The sequence below is a fragment of the Canis aureus genome, chromosome 4, assembly GCF_053574225.1.
Source record: "Canis aureus isolate CA01 chromosome 4, VMU_Caureus_v.1.0, whole genome shotgun sequence".
Taxonomy (NCBI): Eukaryota; Metazoa; Chordata; class Mammalia; order Carnivora; family Canidae; genus Canis; species Canis aureus.
Genome location: NC_135614.1, coordinates 50,853,550 through 50,873,846, shown reverse-complemented (window position 1 = coordinate 50,873,846; position 20,297 = coordinate 50,853,550). Strand labels below are relative to the sequence as shown.

Genomic DNA, 20,297 nt, shown 5'->3' with positions numbered 1-20,297 from the left:
GGTAATAAATAAGGGTAGAAGTGCTATTTTTTTCAGAAAATTCTCTTCCTTAGATTTCAGGTTTTATGTCAGAACCCCAATAATTCTAAAAAGTCCAAGTAATAGGTCAATATATCTTATTCTGATTATTGGAAAATCCTTGCTTAATGGGCTCTGCCTTTTGCTTATTTTATCACAACTATGGCTACTCTGAAAGTTCAAATATTTATGTTTCTTGTTTTGAAAAATGGAGAAGATTTTTCCTCAGCTTTGTCCACATTAAAAATGCATGTGGAATAGTGGGAAGATTTTAGGCTCTGTAGTGAGAAAGATGTGCAATCAAGTCCTGGTCCTGCCACATAGAAGTCTAGTGACTTTGGGAAAGTCATTTTTCTGATTACAATTGGAAACTGTCTCTTCTAAAAAGTGGAGATTTTATACTTTTTCACTAAAGATAATATAATACACTAAGTAGAATATTACATATAGTAAGCATGCAAAATGGCATGTAGTAGTTATTGCTATAGTCTTAAAGATATCCCAGAACATGGAAAATCTGAAAAATGTTCTACCTCACAAGTTTTATGGGAAAACATAGGAAAATGAGAAGCGTTCACTTTCAAAAATAAATGCTATTATATGCTGGATATTGTGGTAGGCACTGTACAGTCAATGACAGACAAGGCAGAGAGCTTGCTGTCGTGGAATCTGAAGTCTAAGGGAAGACAAACACATGAACTATATTTATCAAAATGGGTGTTAAGTGCTGTGATTAACATTTTTGTGAGGCCAGAGACCATATCTGTCTTCTGTATCCCTATTATTTACTATAGTAGCTGAAACAGAAGAGGCACTAAATAAATATTGTGAATTAATGAATAAAACAATAAACGTATCCAGCCTAGGATAATCAAGGAGGGATTGCTTCAGGGGTTGCCTCTCATGTTGTTAATCTGTACTTGTTGGGAACCAAATAATCACTGTTTTAGGTCCAGAAGATTGAAAATAATCTTTCCCTCAAGAAATTCTCCATTACCATTAGAACGACAGTAACACAAGCACAGTGGCATACATTCAATACTAGAACTATATACAAATCCCAAGGGTTACTCAGAGGAAGAAGTGGCTCTACTCTAGTTCTAGTGCTAGTGACCTTGGCATGTCACTGCATCCCTCTTTATGACCAGTTTCCATGTCTGCAAGGTGAGTGGCTAAGTCTGATGAACTTGGAGACTTCTCTGGTTTCATCAGGATGTAGCCTACATAAATTCTAGTTATTCATAAATGATATACAGGCATAAATGGGGCTACGGGATGAGAGGCAGTGGCCTAACCCACTATCATCAAACTGTCTGGACCTCATAAGTTGGATCTGTTGAAAGTACTCATTCTGTGCTAAAGCAGCAAGCATTACCTGTACAAATAAGAGCTTTCTCTTATCATTCCCATAAATGAATATTGGTGGGGGGAAAGGGAGGTAAGGAAAATAGTGAGCAAATTCTCAGATGTAGGAGCTCAGGTTGGTGTACATTTTCAATATCAAAATAAAACACTGAACTATACTCCCTCTGGGTCTACTTTAGCTCATCAAAAATCCACTTTGGTAGATTGCTATGGGAAGAAACAAAGATCTTTTTAAGGTCTTCAATCCCATGTTTCACATATCCATGTGGAACCCTGAAAATATTAAGGTAAATAAGCATCAAGTACTTTACCTCCTTGTTTCTGTCAGAACAGTAGGACTGATAGCAGGAAAGACCACCACATGAAGAATGATTAGATAAAAACCATCTACTTCTACCTGAAAATTCTCTGTGGGGAGAGAAGCGATTCAGATCACCTCTTAGAAGGGGTTGCCCTACTTGCCTAAGCCAACTCACATGTAAACACACATTCATATGTACTACCTACCAGTGATCTCCTTCAAGTCAAATACCTCTAGATCACTTCGGTGACATAGCAGGAGGGAATATGAGATTTAATCCAATGCTTGGATTTTTAAATTCAGTGTAAACACATTAGAACCCCAGTATCCTTCCTGGTGTCTACCATAGATTTGGAGGAAAACAATAAGTTAGAGATTTAGTTTGAATACACCTACTCACCTGGCAGAGAAAAACCTTTACAGGCACATAGAAGGATGAGTCCAGTCAGTTGGCAAATCCAGAATGAAGTTATTCATTCATTTATTCACTAATTCTCTCAACCATTTGCTCACTTACTGTGTTTGACATTGCAATTGGGCCTAGGAAAGATAGATGAAGGACACATAATTTCTGCCTTCAATAAGCTCATAGTTGATTGATATAAGTAGCTAACATACACTTGGCATTGTTCTAATAATACAACAATCCCAGGATATAGGTATTAATGTTATTATATCCATTTTACAGGTGGAACATAATTGAAGCCAGAGAGATTTAACTGTTTTTCCTAGATCATACAGATAGGCAGAGGCAGAGCTAGAATTTGAACCTGGGTAATCTAGCTGCCGAGTGTTCTCAACCATATAACTAGTAACAGGCTACATAGACATGTGTGAAATGCAATAATGTGGTATAGCATGGATTTAAAAGTGTGGACTCTGGAATTATACTGTGAAGGTTTAAATGCTGGTTTTACTACTTATTAACTCTCTGACCTTTGGCAAGACATCTCTCTGTTCATCTTTCTCTTGTACTATTTGGGGATGATAAAAGAATCTATTTCATGAGCCACTGTGAGATTTAAATAAGAAACATGCATGCAACCTGCTTATTAGCAGAGTGTCTAACATGTACAAATTATGTAATAAATATTAGATATTACTATTAATAATAATAACAGAGCTAGTGCAAGGGAGCCACATGGCATAAAGAAGAAGTCATTTCTGCTTGAAGTATCAGGAAAGGCAGTTTGGAACTGGACACCAGAAATGGCCACCTATCTCATTCTACTACACCACATTATGTTTCCTAAGTAATTCTTTAAGGAGTGCCCAGCAAAAATTACAATGGTGATGAAAGAGCATGTAAATATGACTTCTACAAAAATTATAATAATTAAATTAGTCATCAGGCATAATAATAATAATATGGCCAGAAAACAATAAGAATATAATAATATGTAATGCCTTTTTAAAGTACATGGTGATGACTATAAAACCTTCATATTTACCTAAATCAATAGACAGATTTGATCTAAGGAAATTTAGGTTAGCTTTGCTGAATAAGAATGTTTCTTCTTTATGAATGACTTTTATCCTTAGACAAATAACCAAGAGAAATTGTAAGATCCTCTTTCTTAAAGATAGTCTTCTCTGGATGAGTTGATTTAAGGATGACACTGCAGGGTCAAAATGAATGAGGAAAGCACCCATTTTCCCTGAGTAGAGACAAGAGTGGTGATTAACATTCATCCAAGGAGCCTCAAGGCTCCCATTTATGAAGCTTAGCACATGATCTTCAGAGAAATCATTGTAGCCATGAAATATAAAAACTGGGGGTTGGAAGTAGGGCAAAAAGATCTCTATGGTCACCTGATCAAACTATTCATATTTCAGATGAAGGGATGGGTCTAGAGAGTCTAAGTGGACTAGAACTCTAATCATATTTTTAATTTTTTATTCCATAACTCTTTGATGCAGATATTAAAATACCAATTCCTCCCTCAATGATAATTTTTGATTCCTTATTCCTATTTAAAAAGTAGCATAGAAACTTAGGAAACATATAGCCTTAGAAAACACAAAGCCTAGAAGCACACTTGAAAGTAAAGTGACAGGTTTACAGAGGCCTAATTCACTACAACTTTGTTGAAGTGAATGGTTGCTTTTTAGAGCTGAAGAAAATATACTTCTATTGTTTCTGTCTTCACACTGTCAATCTCCATGTGACTCAATTTTTAAAAATAACTTTCATATCTATCATTTCATTTTATCCTCCCAGCATCCTAGGAAATAGTTAAATAAAGCACTATCATTTTAATTGAACAAATGAGGAAACTGAAGTCAAATAAAGTTAAACAAAGTATTTACTCTTCAAGTAAATGGAAGCCAGTTCTAAAATCCTTGAAGCTGCTTTATACAATTATATCCCTGCTTCTTTTCTTTCTCTCTCCTTAATTTTGTATGGTAATGTATCAGAAATATTGTCACATCTAATTTACAAGCTTCCCTGAGGGTTACATGATATGCAAGGATATTTGAATTACAATTCTAGACTGTTGAATTAGAGAAAAAGAATTTGACATGCTTAGTGCATGAGCACTTGATGTCTAGAGATACTCTTTCTATTCAATAGGAGATTGATTTTGTTGTTGTTGTGTTTTTCTTTTATCTTTAATCTATTACAACATGATTCCGATTTTGCTGTCTTTTCTTTTCCTTACTTAAATGTTTTGTGCCACAACTTCTTAGATTTTGTTTAATTTAGGAAAATGATTTCAATAGATTTGAAGTCCTCTTATTCTCTCTCTAATTTGTTAGTGAGGAAGTGGTTTATATAACAAACAAAATGTCGAATAATAGCTCCTCCAAAATCATATTCTTTGCAGAATCTTCCTCAAATGTCACATTGTGAACAACAAAAGATGATAATGGAATATGTATAGACACTCATCTTTCTGACATTATATGAAAGATGGAATTTTTTCTTTGAGCTGATGACATTTTGTAAACCACAGTTGAATGAATGGTTAGAAATAATAATGCATACTCCTGAGAGGGTGAAATGTAACATGGCCATGTCCCCACAGGAGTATCTTTTCATAATGCTGGGAAAATTGGCTTTCTACATTTTTCTCAAATTTAAATCACTTATTTCTTTCAGATGACCTTGGAGTCATCACCCAAGGTATCTATAGAAACTGAAAAGAAATTAGTAAACATTGTATATACCCTCCCAAAGACAGAGTCTCATGGATGTTAATTTGTGTGAGTGTCCTTAAACCTCAGTGCCTCCCTTTTCACCACACACAGATGTTGAATACTTAAAATATGTAAAACACATGCTATATTCAAAGAACTATCCCTCTTCTCAATTAGCTTTCAGTTTGATGAGAGGGATAAAGCATGTAAATTAGCTAAGATAAGAAGTATGAGATTGTATTATAACTGTAAACAGAAGGTATAAATAAATTTGAAGTTACTTACCAGCGATCAATAAATGACAGTTGTTATCATTATTAACAATTAGCAATGAAAACACACTTGGGAGTGTGGATGATTTCCTCTTATAAAGAGTCAATGCATTTTCTTTTACCAATACTTTTACCAGTTCTGAATGGAGGGAAAAGAGAAGAAAATGGAGAAAGGAACTAAAATTTATTTTAAAACTCCTATACAGCATGATCTTAAATAGAGCCCTTATTCTTTATTCTCCCCACAATATGCTTCTCACTATTTTACAGATTAGGAAACTGAGGATCAGAGACTATAAAGTGAATTACCCAAGGCTATCCAGAAAGAAAATAGAACATATAAGTTTTAAACCCAAATCCATTTGTTTCCAAGGCTAATAAACTTGCTTCTATGTGACATTTCTTCCTATTCCACCATGGACTGAGCCCAATTCATAGATGAACAAAATAGTCACTAATAATAGATTTCAAGTAGAGAATTTTGTAGGTCAAGATACTGAGATGTGAAAATGTGTGGTGAGACATGAGACATGATACTGAAATGCATATTACAGCTATGACATGGAGAGTCTTAAATCCAGGTAACAGAGTTTACTTGTCAGTAGGTAACACTGGAGACATTGTGGTCACACTGGGGAAGGACAGAGTGTTTGTTAGTGGCATCTGATGGATAGAGGTCAAGTAAAAAATCCAACAATATGTGGGACAGCCCCCACAACAAACAATTAACTGGCCTGAAATGTCAATAGTGCTGAGGTTTGAAACCTTAATGCAGATAATGGGAATGCATTAAGGTATTTTAAGATTTTATGTATGCTTTAAAAAGATTACTCTGACATCGAAATTTAGGGAAACTGGAGTGAGGAAGTGACTGGAAATAAACAAGGCAGTTAATAGATCTACAAAGGAGATAAGAGCAGTGACCATGAGATAAGGCATAGCCAGAGATACTGCAAAGGAGAAATTAAAATTGTGATGATCAACTGATTCCTTTCTCTCTCCCTCAGAAGCCCGACTTAACATGCAAGGTTTGATTCTAAGATTTTAGCCTGAGTGAGCAGACAGATGAGAGGACCATGAATTTAGAGATGGACTCTTAAGTGGAAAAGCAGCACAGCTCTACACTATTCATTATTTTTTTATGAGAAAGGTTAATGAATGTCAGTTTTTGAACATACTTAGTTGGTGATGTCAATGAGAAATCAGTATCTCTGAGATGTCTAGTAGATATTTGGGAGTACAGGTTTGAAATCAGTGTCACTTAGAGCTGTTGATTTGGCAGCCCTCTAGATACAAATAGGGCAAGGAGTGAGAAGGGAAATTCCTGGTTAGAGTCAAGAAAAAATGAGGAAGAAAGCTGAAAGCAGAACTACACCAGGAACCTCTACAATTACTTTGCAGAAAAGTGAAGGTTGGGATATTTAGAGATCATGGACAGTTTTATCCATATGTAGCTAAAAGTAGATGGCCAGGCCATGGGCTGAGATATAAATCACAGGTTGTGTGGGGAAATTTTTTAGATGAAGGGAAGGAAAAAGTTTGGTGAATACCAAAGAAAGTGATGTTTTCTTAGTATGAATACACATTTCTCTCCTGCCCACCCACAGATGGCTAAATATATATTGAGAATGGATAAAGCTAAAAGTTTCTACGATTTACAATTGAGGAAATATAACATCAATTTAAAAAAGAAAACTCCTATAATTCGGGTTGTATATCTATCACTTTGGATCTCCAAATGAAATCAGACTTTGATGTATACAAAGATCATGAAGTGTGCCCAGGTAGTCCACTGTTTCCTAACCCAAGCTAGGAATTGGGACAGGTTCAAAAGCTATATTGAAGTGGATTTTCCTTGGCCTCTCTTAGAGAGTGGTTTGTGTATCTAGGTGGGACCTGAAGAACCTTCCCAAGTGATTCTGATGAAGGTATTCCTCAAAATAAATTTTGAGAAACCCTAGGTTCTAACCCACTCTCCTCATTCCAAAGATCAGGCTAAATTAAATAACTTACCCAGGGCCACAGAGCTGCTAAAAGGAAGTGTGGTGTGAGAACTGGAATTCCCCTAACTTGGACATCAAAGCTACTTCATTAGATAGCCTGAATGTCTTCCGCTGTGGTAAACTGGGGATTTGGTCTGTCCTAATCCATTAGTATGTGTCATCAGGATCTTGCACATTGCCTTCTTGGTCATTAAAGCCAATCTGTAAATAGATGCTCAGCTATGTCTCATAAATGTGTGATGTACCAGGATAAGGATGCAGCAATATCCATGAGATCTCTGGCACCTCAGTCTCATCCTCGAACCCTTTTTGGTATTTTTATAATGTCTCCGTTCTTTCCTGGATAAATGTTTTCTCTTCAGGAACCAAATGCCACATAGAGAAAGGATGTCTTAAGTCTAGGTTTTTGCTGCTGTTTGAAAAATCTGGAGATAACTTCTTTTCAAGGTCAAATTGCTCACCTTACTGTCTGTTTCACCCTCTAGGAGAATATGTTGTTATGACCACTCATTTCCACTTGAAGAGAAAGATTGGCTATTTTGTTATTCAAACATATCTGCCATGCATAATGACAGTCATTCTCTCCCAAGTCTCGTTCTGGCTCAACAGAGAGTCTGTACCAGCGAGGACTGTCTTTGGTAAGTGACAATCAGGACATGCAGGCAAGGGTCTGGAGGACAAGTTATATTGGTGATGTTGTAAATTGAATGAAACAATAATCATGGGTTAAAATCTGAAGTTAGCCCAGTAGAAAGAAGGTTCAAAGAATTACCATTTCATTTTCATTATGGTGTGATTTTTAAAAACTCTTTCTTTAAATAGCAAGCTGTTTTTAATGCATGTAAATAGATGCATGTAAATATCAACTAGGCCCACGCTATGTTTAAGACTCTTTACTACCGAATAAAAAGCTTAAGTTTATAATCTAAACTGAGGATTATCATGTGCAGAGATCCCTATGGTATCATTCTTTAATAACAGCCAAGGTCTGAAAAATCAGTTATCTCAGGGAAAAAAGCAAGACTTTGCTGCAAATGCCCAGAAAATAGTTTTTTCTTCTGAACTTAGCAAAGTGCTTCCAGGTTGGAAACCACATCTTTGCTCTCACAAGTAGTCTAGGAACACAGGTATATGAAGATCCAGAATGATCCCAGTTGCAGAGCAAAAAAAGTAGTTCATTTCAAACTCTTTTTTTTTATTACCATTTGTTAGTATTTACTAGTGTTGAAGACACTTACTAGAACTGAAGATTGAACTCTTGTCAAGATACGTGTTTCTGTATGCATATTCAGTGTGAACATTTTATTCACTGGAAATTGAAAAAAATAGCACATTTTATGTTTTATGTTTATTTTTGTGGAATGAATAATAGCACTATAGTGAAAAGGATTTTTTTTTTTAATGCTAACTCTTCCTCTCTTCTTACCCTAAAAAATCCTACCTTTCCTTTTTGGAAATTATCTAAAGCATTTTGAAATGTTTTATAAGTTAAAAATCTTGCTCTTAACATTTTCAACAATCGGATATCTCAGCCAACTCATGCCCTTTTGGTGAACATAAACTACATATCTGTAAACTCAATTGTGGCAAATATTTCCTTGTTTCAAGTTATATATTTCTAATGTTTTTCGTTCAGTACAATCACAAATACAGTTTCTCAAGGCCTTTGGCCTTTTAACATTTACTTAGTGCACATGTTTCTATTGTTTTTAGTCTCAACTCAGCACATTCTTCTGTGCTACGTTAGATGCCTGAGAGGGTCATATATACTTAAAGAAAAAATACACAAGGGAAAAAGAAAAAAAAAGTTGTACAGAGTAACAGCTTATTATAAGGCATCCAGAATGCAACAAAGCTGAAGTCTCTTATGTCTTCAAACATCATCTTCTTGATGGTCATGCTCTGTCATTTAGAGGCAATGTGATTATGTAATTTTGCTGCCAGGTAGATACAAGTTTTAGGTTCAATCTTCACTTTTCTAAGATTCAATTGAGAAGGCAATTAAAGTAAAATAGTACTGTTTAAAAGATTAAGTGAGAAGAATAAAATATGTAAATTGTCAGGTTGAGTTCTTGGAACTCAGTTGATGAGCTCAACACATTTTTGTTCTTTTCCCTGTACTTATAGCAGGAATTGTAAGATATCACACACACACACACACTCTCTCTCTCTCTTCCCTTTATGCTATTCTTACTTTTAATTTATGGATATATTTAGTTTAAGAACACTCATTCCCAAATTACTTCTGACAGTTGCCTACATGAACCAAAATTTGAAAAAAAAAAAAAAAAGGAATTCATCGTAGCAGAGATTTATTAACAAGGACTGAAGTTGTCAATAATAATAGCCATTAACTTTGTTCTTGGTATCAGGCTCAATGCTAAACACTTTATTACAGCATTTTATTTAATACTCAGCCCTCTGAGTTAGACTTATTAAAATTAATTTACAAAGAAATAATTTTTTGAAAAACCAACAGAAGTTCAGAATTGTGAGGCAATTTTCCCAAGGTCATTCAGCAATTACAGAGCTGGGATTTGAAACTGGGTTGTTCTGTTCCCCAAATACCAACATTAATTACCTTTGCTCTTTGCTCAAGTTAATATTGATATGTAAATTTAAGGGCTGTTTACCAGCCAATATTTCTTTAAACCATTTGTTGGTTGTATAATACAGATAATGCCCCAGACCTTTCTGTAACACCGCCAAAGTTTAAGTCTATTCCCTACATCTGTGACCATGTTTCCAAAATATGATTTAACAAAAGTCTTTGTGTTTCTTCTTAATCTTATCACTTCCTAACATAGTTACAAAGATCATCTACCTTAAAAATTCATGGGAAACTAGGGACTATTAGATGGTTTAAAGCAGCTTAGAAAAATCAACCACCTACCAGCTGTGTAACACTGCTGATTCTCTAAAAATTAATCAAAAAGGGTAGTTATAGATAAGAGTTTTAGATACATCAGATGACGGTATCTTCCACAGCAATAATTTATCATCTTTAAAATGCTTTTACCTATTAGTGCTAGGAGATGGTGAGGTTGGGACTAGTCACTGGAAGAGGTTAGAAGTTCTTCCATACTATGCAGCCTATTGGGTGAATTAATTAATATATTTTCAAATGGCTTACAAGGTATATTACAATATTCTATTATAATGCACACATATACTAATAATCTAAATAATCTAAAAGCAACTGACTTGAAAACTGCTTTGAATATTGATAACTTTAATCACTGGGGATGGATTCGCAGAATAGGGCCAGATGAGGCAGCATTAACAGAGAAAGGGAAAGCTTATGGACATTTGAATCAGAGAAGCTTGTGCTCAAATTTTTGTTTTGCCATTTCTGTGCCATGTGGCCTCAAGCAAGTGACATGCAACACATTTCAGGAGTTCTTTCAAAAAAGGAGCTGTGTCAGAATTAGGGGGAAAAGATAGTATAAAAGCAGAAGAATATATAACAAAATATTATCCTAAAATAATTCAATTACCTATCAATTATTGATTAACAAGAAGCTATGGGCTTCTTGGTTTATACATTTAGTATATACAGATAGAATATTAAACAGAGCTGAGGACCCAGCAATTTCTTGTGTTATCAGAGACAGTAAAGATCTACGCTTTCTGTTTAAATAGTTGGGGACAATGAGATAGTATAATTTCCTTTCCTGCTCAGGATACCCTATTCAATGTGCCCATTTAAAGGAACTCACAACATTCACAGCTTCTCAATAGCAGAGCAATCTATCCCTCCAAGAGGTCCCCCTCAATCCCACCACACTGTGAAATGCAAACGCATCCATCCCAAACCAAAATGGGATGAACTAAAAAACACAGTGTATCTGTGGTCCTGCTGGTTTCCCTTTGCACAAGTAGGCTGACCTCCAGTGATCAAATTTTATAGTGTGAACCTTACTTCATTTCTTTCTTTACAGGAGTAACAACTGTGCTCACCATGACAACTTTGAGTATCAGTGCCAGAAATTCCCTCCCTAAGGTGGCTTATGCCACTGCTATGGATTGGTTCATTGCAGTGTGCTATGCCTTTGTCTTCTCGGCTCTGATTGAGTTTGCCACAGTCAATTATTTCACCAAGAGAGGTTATGCATGGGATGGCAAAAGCGTGGTTCCAGAAAAGGTAAGTACTTTAATATCCCCTGTGGTATGTATCACCGGTATGTCTTACTAAACCTGTGAGATGGCATGTTTGGACCTCAAGGGATGGATGAAGAATGCAGAGACTAGGTAATGAGGATTCTATGTTTCTTAAATCGTAAGTGACTGTATGCTATGGTAATTTTGGCAGTGCTCAAGAGAGAGGTTGTTTAAGTGGGCCAATATACAGAGTAGAGTGAAAGAGATAAAGGAGAGATGAAGGTAAACAGTCCTACTCAAAACTGCTTTCCTATGGTCTCTGAGAACAATTTTAATCAACTTGACATTGGGAGCAAATAAAGTTATGCCATTATAATTTGAACTTGAAAATCATTGTCTTTTGGTTGATTTCTGAGCCTAATCACTTTGGTCATAAATATTATTAATCTAATGTCTCAATTGAATTGAGTTTACAAAATGCATTTTCACCAATTTTCAGTGAAGTAAAGGACAAGGAATATATTTCCTTTCCAAATTAGAGGTTTGCTTTAAGGATCATACAAGGAAGTCACAGAAAAATTCTTCATTGTAGAAAATTATTAAGTCAAGCTCATTACTGCTTGCCTAAATTAGAACCTATTTTAGAGTGTATTTTAAAGCACATGTGTGGAGGATATTTCTACTCCTGTGGCTTGAAGGAAAAATATGTCAAAATGTAAGCGAGCCTTGGGATGATGGAAAGAAGGTCAAAGTCAGAGACACAGAGATTGTAAAACATCTAGAAATAATCTAGGAGGAATCACTCTGTAGCAGCTTTTTCCCAAATTCTATTCCTGGGAGTACTAGTCTTATGAAATAGTCTCAAAGAATAAAGTTCTGTGGTTGAATACACTTGAATAATGCTGCATATCACAGAGTCACAGGGTATTTAAGAATCTGAAAGTCTATAGTAAAGAAATTAATTTAATGGTGTTTTCCTCATAGCTCTACAGACATACTAAAAAAGAGAATCTTTTGCAGTGGAAACATCTACCATATTTAAACTAATTTATAGTGTGTTACTGACTATAAGATGAGCCATTAATATATGCAAAAGTAAGAAAGAAAATATGCTGCCAAGTAAAAGCTCCTTTAGATATACCCTTCAGGCACGGATGAATCAGCTAACACCCTGATAATCTCCTACACAAGTAAAAAGCAAAAGAAAGTTCTGTGTAGAACGCACTATGGCAGCCAACAGGAACCAAGCTCTCAAAATTCACTTGCCTTGAAACATACTTGCCAAGTATTTAAAAAAAAAAATCTGAATTTGCAAACCAGGACCTTGGCTCAGGTTCCATAGAGAGAAGAGACAAGACAAAGGGATTGCACATACCAGTTGGAGAGAGGAGTAAGAGAGTGAGGACAGAATGATTATCAGATGCTTACTTTAGCCATTGATGGTCTCCATTTGTCCTAGAGTAGAAGGACAGCCCAAAGGGGAGAGAACCATACATGGAGAATGGTTAATCATAGGACCAATTATAAGACATCATATAAAACTACCAATTATAAGACATAGCCCAGAGTCATAGATGTGAACATTTTTTATTATTTATTTATTTATTTATTTATTTATTTTAAAGATTTTATTTATTTATTCATAGACACAGAGAGAGAGAGGCAGAGAGGTAGAGACACAGGCAGGGGGAGAAGCAGGCTCCCTGCGGGGAGCCCGATGTGGGATTCGATCCCGGGTCTCCAGGGTCACACCCCAGGCTGCAGGGAGCGCCAAACCGCTGCACCACCGGGGCTGCCCCAGATGTGAACATTTTTAAATGCATATCTTAGAATCACTGAAATAGTCTGCTAAAGTGCTTCAGAATTGGTGATATCTAAACATGGTTGATATTTAGGTGGAAAGTGATGTGCCAACATTGGGGAAAATTGCTTTTCTATCTTAATATTTTCTTTGTTGCCAGAGGCCAGTGTCTTTCTGATTCTTTCTCATCAGTATCAGTTATTAGTAACTCGTTAGATGAATTTGGTCTGGAAAGCATAGAATTTAGGTTGAGGTATGATTGAACTCACCGTTCAATTTATATTTATCTCTGGAGTATTTACCTCTAATGAAGGTGATACAGGTCAGACCCTGTATTCATGTCTCAAAGAAAATACTCTGATCTCTATTAATCTACAGTCCATGTTATTCGGCATAAAAATATAGATGTTAGGTAGAGTTGTATCATATATTATTTATTATTATTCATTATCATACACATATATTATTTATCAATAATTCATCTATATCTCTCATCCTAATGAGAAAGATAATATTTTCTGTAAATTATGCCTCTAAAAACCTTCCCCAGGGCTTTACTGGTTTGATTTACTTATTATAGGGAGTGTGAGCACAGTGTGATCCAGGTCTCATGTTGACATTCAGAGAGTATGAATAAAATATGCTTTCTATGACCAGGTGAGTGTTTTCAGGAGAGTTAAATTTTCAATCTCTGACATGGTGTAACTTGAAAAAAAAATTTTTTTTGTAAGGCATCACATTAACAAGTGAGCCTTCAGGAGCCTGCTTAAGATGCATTCTCGTATGGTAAATTGCTGAAAGAAATATCAGTTTTTTTAAAGAATATGGAGGAGCTCAACATTCTCAAAGATTAAAGAAGATTATTAAGTATTCTTTCCCAAATAAGCCAACCAGATATTTCTCAATATTTTATTCAACATATTTTGCAAATAAAGGCACTTAACTTGAGAAACTTTAGTACTGGAATATTATCATAATTTGGCACTGGGAGAAATGAAATTTATTAATAATACAAACTCTTCTCCAAGAATTATCCCTGCTGCAGATTATTCATTTCAATTTATCTAACAGGATGTCTGTCACTCAACAAGTTTTGGTTAGATTGGAACCTACTGCCTCTCTTCAGCAACGGAGTACATACCATTTTATCTAAAGGACATGTATGCTTTTTCATGTAGTCTGTAATGTTAGAAGTCTTATTTGTTAAAGGAAAATGGACTAATACAAGTTCAATTTGGCAGTTTAATTGCATTGAAATAAATCCTATCTATTTTTTTTATTCCAGTATAGTTGAGACAAAATGTTACATTCGTTTCAGGTGTACAACATAGTGATTCCACAACTCTATGCATTAATGCTGTGCTCACCACATGTGTCACCATACAGTGCTATTACAATATCATTGACTCTATTCCACATGCTATGCCTTTTACTCCCATGATGTACTAATTCCATAACCAGAAGCCTGCCTGTATTTCTCACTCCCCTTCACCCGTTTTGCCCATCCACCTCCATGCCCTCCCCTCTGGCAGCCAGCAATTTGCTGTCTGTATTTATGGATCTGTTTCTGCTTTGTGTTTATTTATTCATTTGTTTTGTTTTTTAGTTCCACATATAAGTGAAATCATATGGTATTAGTCTTTGTGTGACTTAGTAAACCATATCTATTTTTGACCTGTATAATTTTGACATTTGAAAGAATCATTTTTTCTTGCTTTATTTTTTACAAATAATTATGCAAATTTCTGTCAACTTCATAAAACTTAACCAAATCTGTCTTCACTATAAGATAGGAGTACACTTCGAATAAGTGGCCTTACTTTTAAAAATGTAATACCAGAAAGAAAAAATTCTGGGCTTTTTTTTTGTTGTCCTAATGTAATTCTTAAGGATTCAGAGAGGGGGAAAAAGGTAGCAGATAGATCACAGGGCTGGATAATAAAGAAATTAACCTGTTAAAATTCCTGACTAGTGTGCTTTGTGAAAAGCAGCAGATCTGGTAGTAATATTTTATTCTGATTCAATAATAAAAATACAAATTATTCAGAGAGCATTGAGCCTGGTTGGTCAAGTTTAGCTGCTCATAAGTATTTCTGTATACCCTTTTGCAGTAATCAGTAGCAAGGCTCTACTTCTGAGGAATTCCAATTCAAAATATAGCTGTGCCCAAGACATATTTGTTCTTAAAAATTTTAACTAGTGGTGTAGTGTGCACAAAAGAATGAGAACTACCCTCCTAGGCTAGTGCTGTCCAGCAGAAATATGTGAGCAATATGTAATCTAAAATTTTCTAATAACTTTGTTTTAAAGGTACAAACCAGTGAAGCTGATTTTTTTCTTTTTTTCTTTCTCAGGTTTTTATTTAATTTCTAGTTAGTAAACATACAGTATGATATTAATTTCAGGTATAGAATTTAGTGATAATAATATGCTTTTAACCAACATATCAAAAATACTATACTTACAATATGTAAACAATAAAAAACACTATTAAGGAGATATATTACTTTTTTCTCTTTTTTTATAGTAGGCCTTCAGAATCCTATACATATTTTATACTTATACACATCTCAGACTAGCCACATTTGAAGTCCTCAGTAGTTGCAAATGACTGGTGGCAATTGTATCAGACCACATAGTTGTAAACAATGATTCACTTCATTTTTTAGAAATTTCCATATGACAGAAACCCCAAGAAATGCTGCAGTTGTGACTCATTGCACAGATAACACTGACAAGCAGCTGACGTTGAACAAAAATTGACTTCAGGATACCCTGAAAAACTCTGCTTTATCAATCCACTTGCAACATGAGGAGAAGGAGCAAATAACAGTTGACTCAGCAACTTATTGCTGCAAAACAAACCACTCCAAAACTTAGTGCCCTAAAGTAACCACCAGGCCTTTGGGTCTGGGAACAACCTGGTGGTACTTCCATGAGTAGGATATGGCTCACTAACATGCTTGCAGAAAACTAGAGGCTCCACCAGGGGGAAGCATCCACAATGGCCTCTCACTCATCTGGGGCCTGATACTGGCTGGTCTCTGGTCTCCCAGTTCTCTAGTCCAGGCTTCTTCATGTGGCAGTAACATGTTTCTAGAGGGTAAAGGCTGAGGCTACAAAGCTTCTTGAGGATAGACTCCTAAACTGACATCACATTACCTCTTGATGGGAAATCCTGGAAAATACTGTGCCCTTCTTTTCCAGCTTTATTGAAATATGTGACACATGACATTGTGTGAGTTTGAGATATACAATGTGGTTGATATGATATTTATATGTTGTGAAGAGATTACTACCATAGCATCCATTACCATCTCTATCCTGTCACATAGTTACCATTTCTTTTTTGTGGTGAGAACATTTAAGATTTGGTCTTAGCAAGATTCAAGTCCAGGATACATATTTATTGTTAGCTATAATCACTGTATGGTTAGATGCTCTAACTTGTCAAATTTATAACTGGGCATTTGTGTCTGCATTTTTAATTTGTCTCAATAATACAGCCATACATTATATTTCTTACAATTTAAATAAAGCATAGATTTGGATTTCAAAGTAAAGGTCACTTTACTTAGCAACGTATAAACTTCCTTACCACAGTCTACTGAACGAAATGCTTTTACTCTTTCCTTCTACAGCCAAAGAAAGTGAAAGATCCTCTCATTAAGAAAAACAACACTTATGCTCCAACAGCAACCAGCTACACCCCTAATTTGGCCAGGGGTGACCCTGGCTTAGCCACGATTGCTAAAAGTGCAACCATAGAACCAAAAGAAGTCAAGCCGGAAACAAAACCACCAGAACCCAAGAAAACCTTTAACAGTGTCAGCAAAATTGACCGACTGTCAAGAATAGCTTTCCCGCTGCTATTTGGAATCTTTAACTTGGTCTATTGGGCTACATATTTAAACAGAGAGCCTCAGCTAAAAGCCCCCACCCCACATCAATAGGTCCTTTTATTCACATCCTGTTGTTCAGTCCTCTGCACTGGGAATTGCTTTCTGTTCTCAACGCAGTGATTCCCACCTGCTTTATTGCCTCTGTCTTAAAGAATTTGAAGGTTTCCTTATTTCCATAATTCATAGAAGAACAACAGACCCCTGTCCAGCAGTCCAGAGCAAAGCAGAACATATAGCTGAGAGACAGGATTCTGAGAGGAAGCAAAAGAGAAAAAGCACGACAGAAGGAGACAGAATGAGAGAGGAAAGGTATGTGAGTAGGTCCAGACTGTAGGGAAAAGTAGAAGGAAAATAAAACTTAACTCTATAACTCCAGGTCATTTGTAGATATATATTTCCAAATGTTCTAAAAAAAGATACTGTATATGTCAAAAATATTTTTATGTGGAGGTGTTTCAAAGAATAAATTATAAATGTTTAATGAAAGAAATTTTAAAAATCTATTGTCTTTATTGCACAAACTTCAGTGTGCTTTACATTTTGTTTTGTTTTTTAAACTGATGTATAGCTTTAACACTTTGTTTCCAAAGCTGAAGACCCCCAATTTTTCTCCTTTTAAAAATAGCTAATGCATTACTCTGTTGTTAAAGGCTATTTTAAAATTCATGGAAATGGCATACGCAAACGTGCAGTTCCTTACCGTTAAGCACATTTAGTCCAAAAGAGACAAATGCTTTAAATAGGCTACTTCACCATCATCTGACCTTTTATCACTAGATTCAATGAGGAATCATTTTAACAGAGACATACACTCAATAAAAACTAAAAACTAAAAAAAAATTAGATAAAACAATTAAAAAATACTTTCTTTGCTGCCCTGTCTATATCCAGATAGCACATGGGTCCAATAATCACTTGATTCTCATTATAAAAAGATGTTCTTAGAGGGGCAAACATATTTTGCAAGCTCTAGAATTGTTGAATGTATTATTTTATATAACAGTACATTAAAAGCTTTAGATTGAAATTTATGACTAGTAAACAAATATAGAATATATAAATTATATATGTAAATATACAGCATGAGATTGTACATTTTTTACTTTTTTAAAGTTATGTTCTTAAAATATTGTGTAGGACTCACCGCTCTTAGCTGTTAGAATGTTGTAAAGTGCTATGGAAATACCTTTAGAGCCTGAATTAAAAACAGAACAGCCTGTGGGAATCAGATGGAAATTAAACAGATGGGTATAAAGTCCGCTTATGTAGAGAAAGCTTATAATTTCAAACTATCGCCCGGTGTACAGTAGTAAATCCGTTGCTCTCTGCTCAAGTCATGCCACATTTCCCTATCTGAGGCTCTTGTAAAATAGAAAGAAAATGGAAAAGCATTAGTTGGAGCTAGAATATATTATTGCTATAATTGCTGATACCAACTATCTCAATAAGTGTTGTACCATATGTAGCATTAAATATAAAAACACATGAAAGAATGTACAGGAAATAGCTTTTATTGAGTAACATTATTATATTTCATTTATACTGTAGCAATATATTTGTAGGTATACTATGTAAGGGCTTTAACTACAAGAGGTCCATTAATACTCCCTATAAAAATTCTGGTCTGTTTCATTACTTCCCAGATGTTTTAGAGATGAATATTTATTCAGAAGGTATTTTTGAAGTCTCCTTTTGTCTGACAGAATTTCAGAGATGTTTAAAATTAGCATCCAGAATCCACAGGTCATAGTCTAACCACATTTAGAATACTACAGCATAAACCTATCAGCATAATTGCCAAATAAGTCTGTTGGGATCCGTACCCAAGTTTTGAGCAATGTTTCTTTCAAAAAGCTGCTATCCAATGATGTAGGAAAAAACACAGTTTGTGTTTTCCTAAGCAAACTCTGGTTTTCTTTTTAAATGTGCTTTATTGTTTGATTTGGTCCTGCCTAAATTCAATGAGCTAGGCCAATAAAGACTGAACCAAGGACATTTCATCCTCTGGTATCATGTGTAGATATCATGTATAGAAAATAAAATAAAATATGGCTCTAACTTCTGTGTTGCTGTTTATATCTGTTATTTTTCGGCGTTAACCTAATGTGTTTATAAAGAGCATTTTATCTTCCAGGCTCCTCATGGATAACATTTGGTCTGTATTTTGCTCACTAGATGTGAATATTTCTTATTAGTCTGCTTTTTGCTATGCAATGATTGCATTTCTATCATTTCTTAGTTTGTTAGTATGTGTGATAGTATTCTATTGTATAAATTGATTGCACAGTTTATCAAAGACCAATTATTCTATGTAGCTTTTCTACAGTGCTTTGCTAAACCATGTAATACTAGTTAAGTCTTCCTTGAAAATAAAGATACACTCTTATAGAGGACAGTTCCTGTTTACTCCCAGGAACATTTTTTAAAAGATGACACTGAATGTTTATTGCACCTTAGTGCAGTGAAGTGGCAATAAAACCTAACATGAATCGAGGTTGTTTATGGCAGATGCATGTATTGCTTTACAGAGTTTAGCAAAAGCTCTTAATTTTATGTCATACTGTATTCTATTATAATAATAAAGCTAACATTATTCAATAACCAAATGGAATGCTTGACTCTCTTTTCATATTATCAATAGGACCTACCATTGACCTGTTTTAAACATTTTCACGTAGGAGCACCATAAGGTGCCAAGTGCTAGCAAGGATCTAAAGTACCAAGAATATTTTTGAAGCTGTATCAAAAGTATGACTAAGCTATGATTTTTAAATTAATCACTTTTAAAAAGAGGAATTATTAAACACCCGGTATCTGGTAACTTCAGCTCAAAATTTATAAAACATAAATAGAACAGAATCAAAATGCTGAAATGATAGTAGAGTATCTTGTCAACAGCAAATTTGCTTTCTGATCTACTGTGCAGAGACCTCATTTGTTTTGAGGGAGGAGTCTGAGCATAGTCATTTTAAAAGCTTCTCTGGAGCTATTATATTCCTCAGTGTTTCTATCTGAGGAATATAATCTGTCTCGTCTGTAGAAACTGACCACAAAGTCAGATTAAAGTACAAAATACTTGTAATCATTTGAAAGACAATAAAAAAATGATTTCTATGACAGACATTAAACTGTACCTGGTTTCTACAGACGAGACTATATGAGGCAAAATCTTTCCGTGTCAGATGGTGGCCAGGCAAAAACAAAACAAATTATGTCTCTACAAATAATCTTCAAAAAATTTTTAAAAGATTCAGGATTTAGCAAAATTAATCGTTTTAAAATCCTCCAACCAAATTTCATATTCAATCCAAATAAAATGGTTCATATAAACTAGCTGGATCCACGTTCATTGATTTCTTGGCTCTCACAAAAAACGAATGTAGTGAACGATGG

The 20,297-nt window shown here is 35.0% G+C and overlaps 1 protein-coding gene across 1 annotated transcript in view; it reads left to right on the top strand.

The window, feature by feature from the left end:
• Positions 1 to 19,510, top strand: part of GABRA1 (gamma-aminobutyric acid type A receptor subunit alpha1) — a 58,264-nt gene extending 38,754 nt beyond the window's left edge. Inside the window, exons 8-10 of the mRNA XM_077895625.1 lie at positions 7,586 to 7,738; positions 11,042 to 11,244; positions 16,644 to 19,510. Coding sequence (XP_077751751.1) covers positions 7,586 to 7,738; positions 11,042 to 11,244; positions 16,644 to 16,955 — 668 coding nt within the window. The 3' untranslated portion in view covers positions 16,956 to 19,510. The remainder of the gene's footprint in view (positions 1 to 7,585; positions 7,739 to 11,041; positions 11,245 to 16,643) is intronic.
• Positions 19,511 to 20,297: the final 787 nt, after the last annotated feature.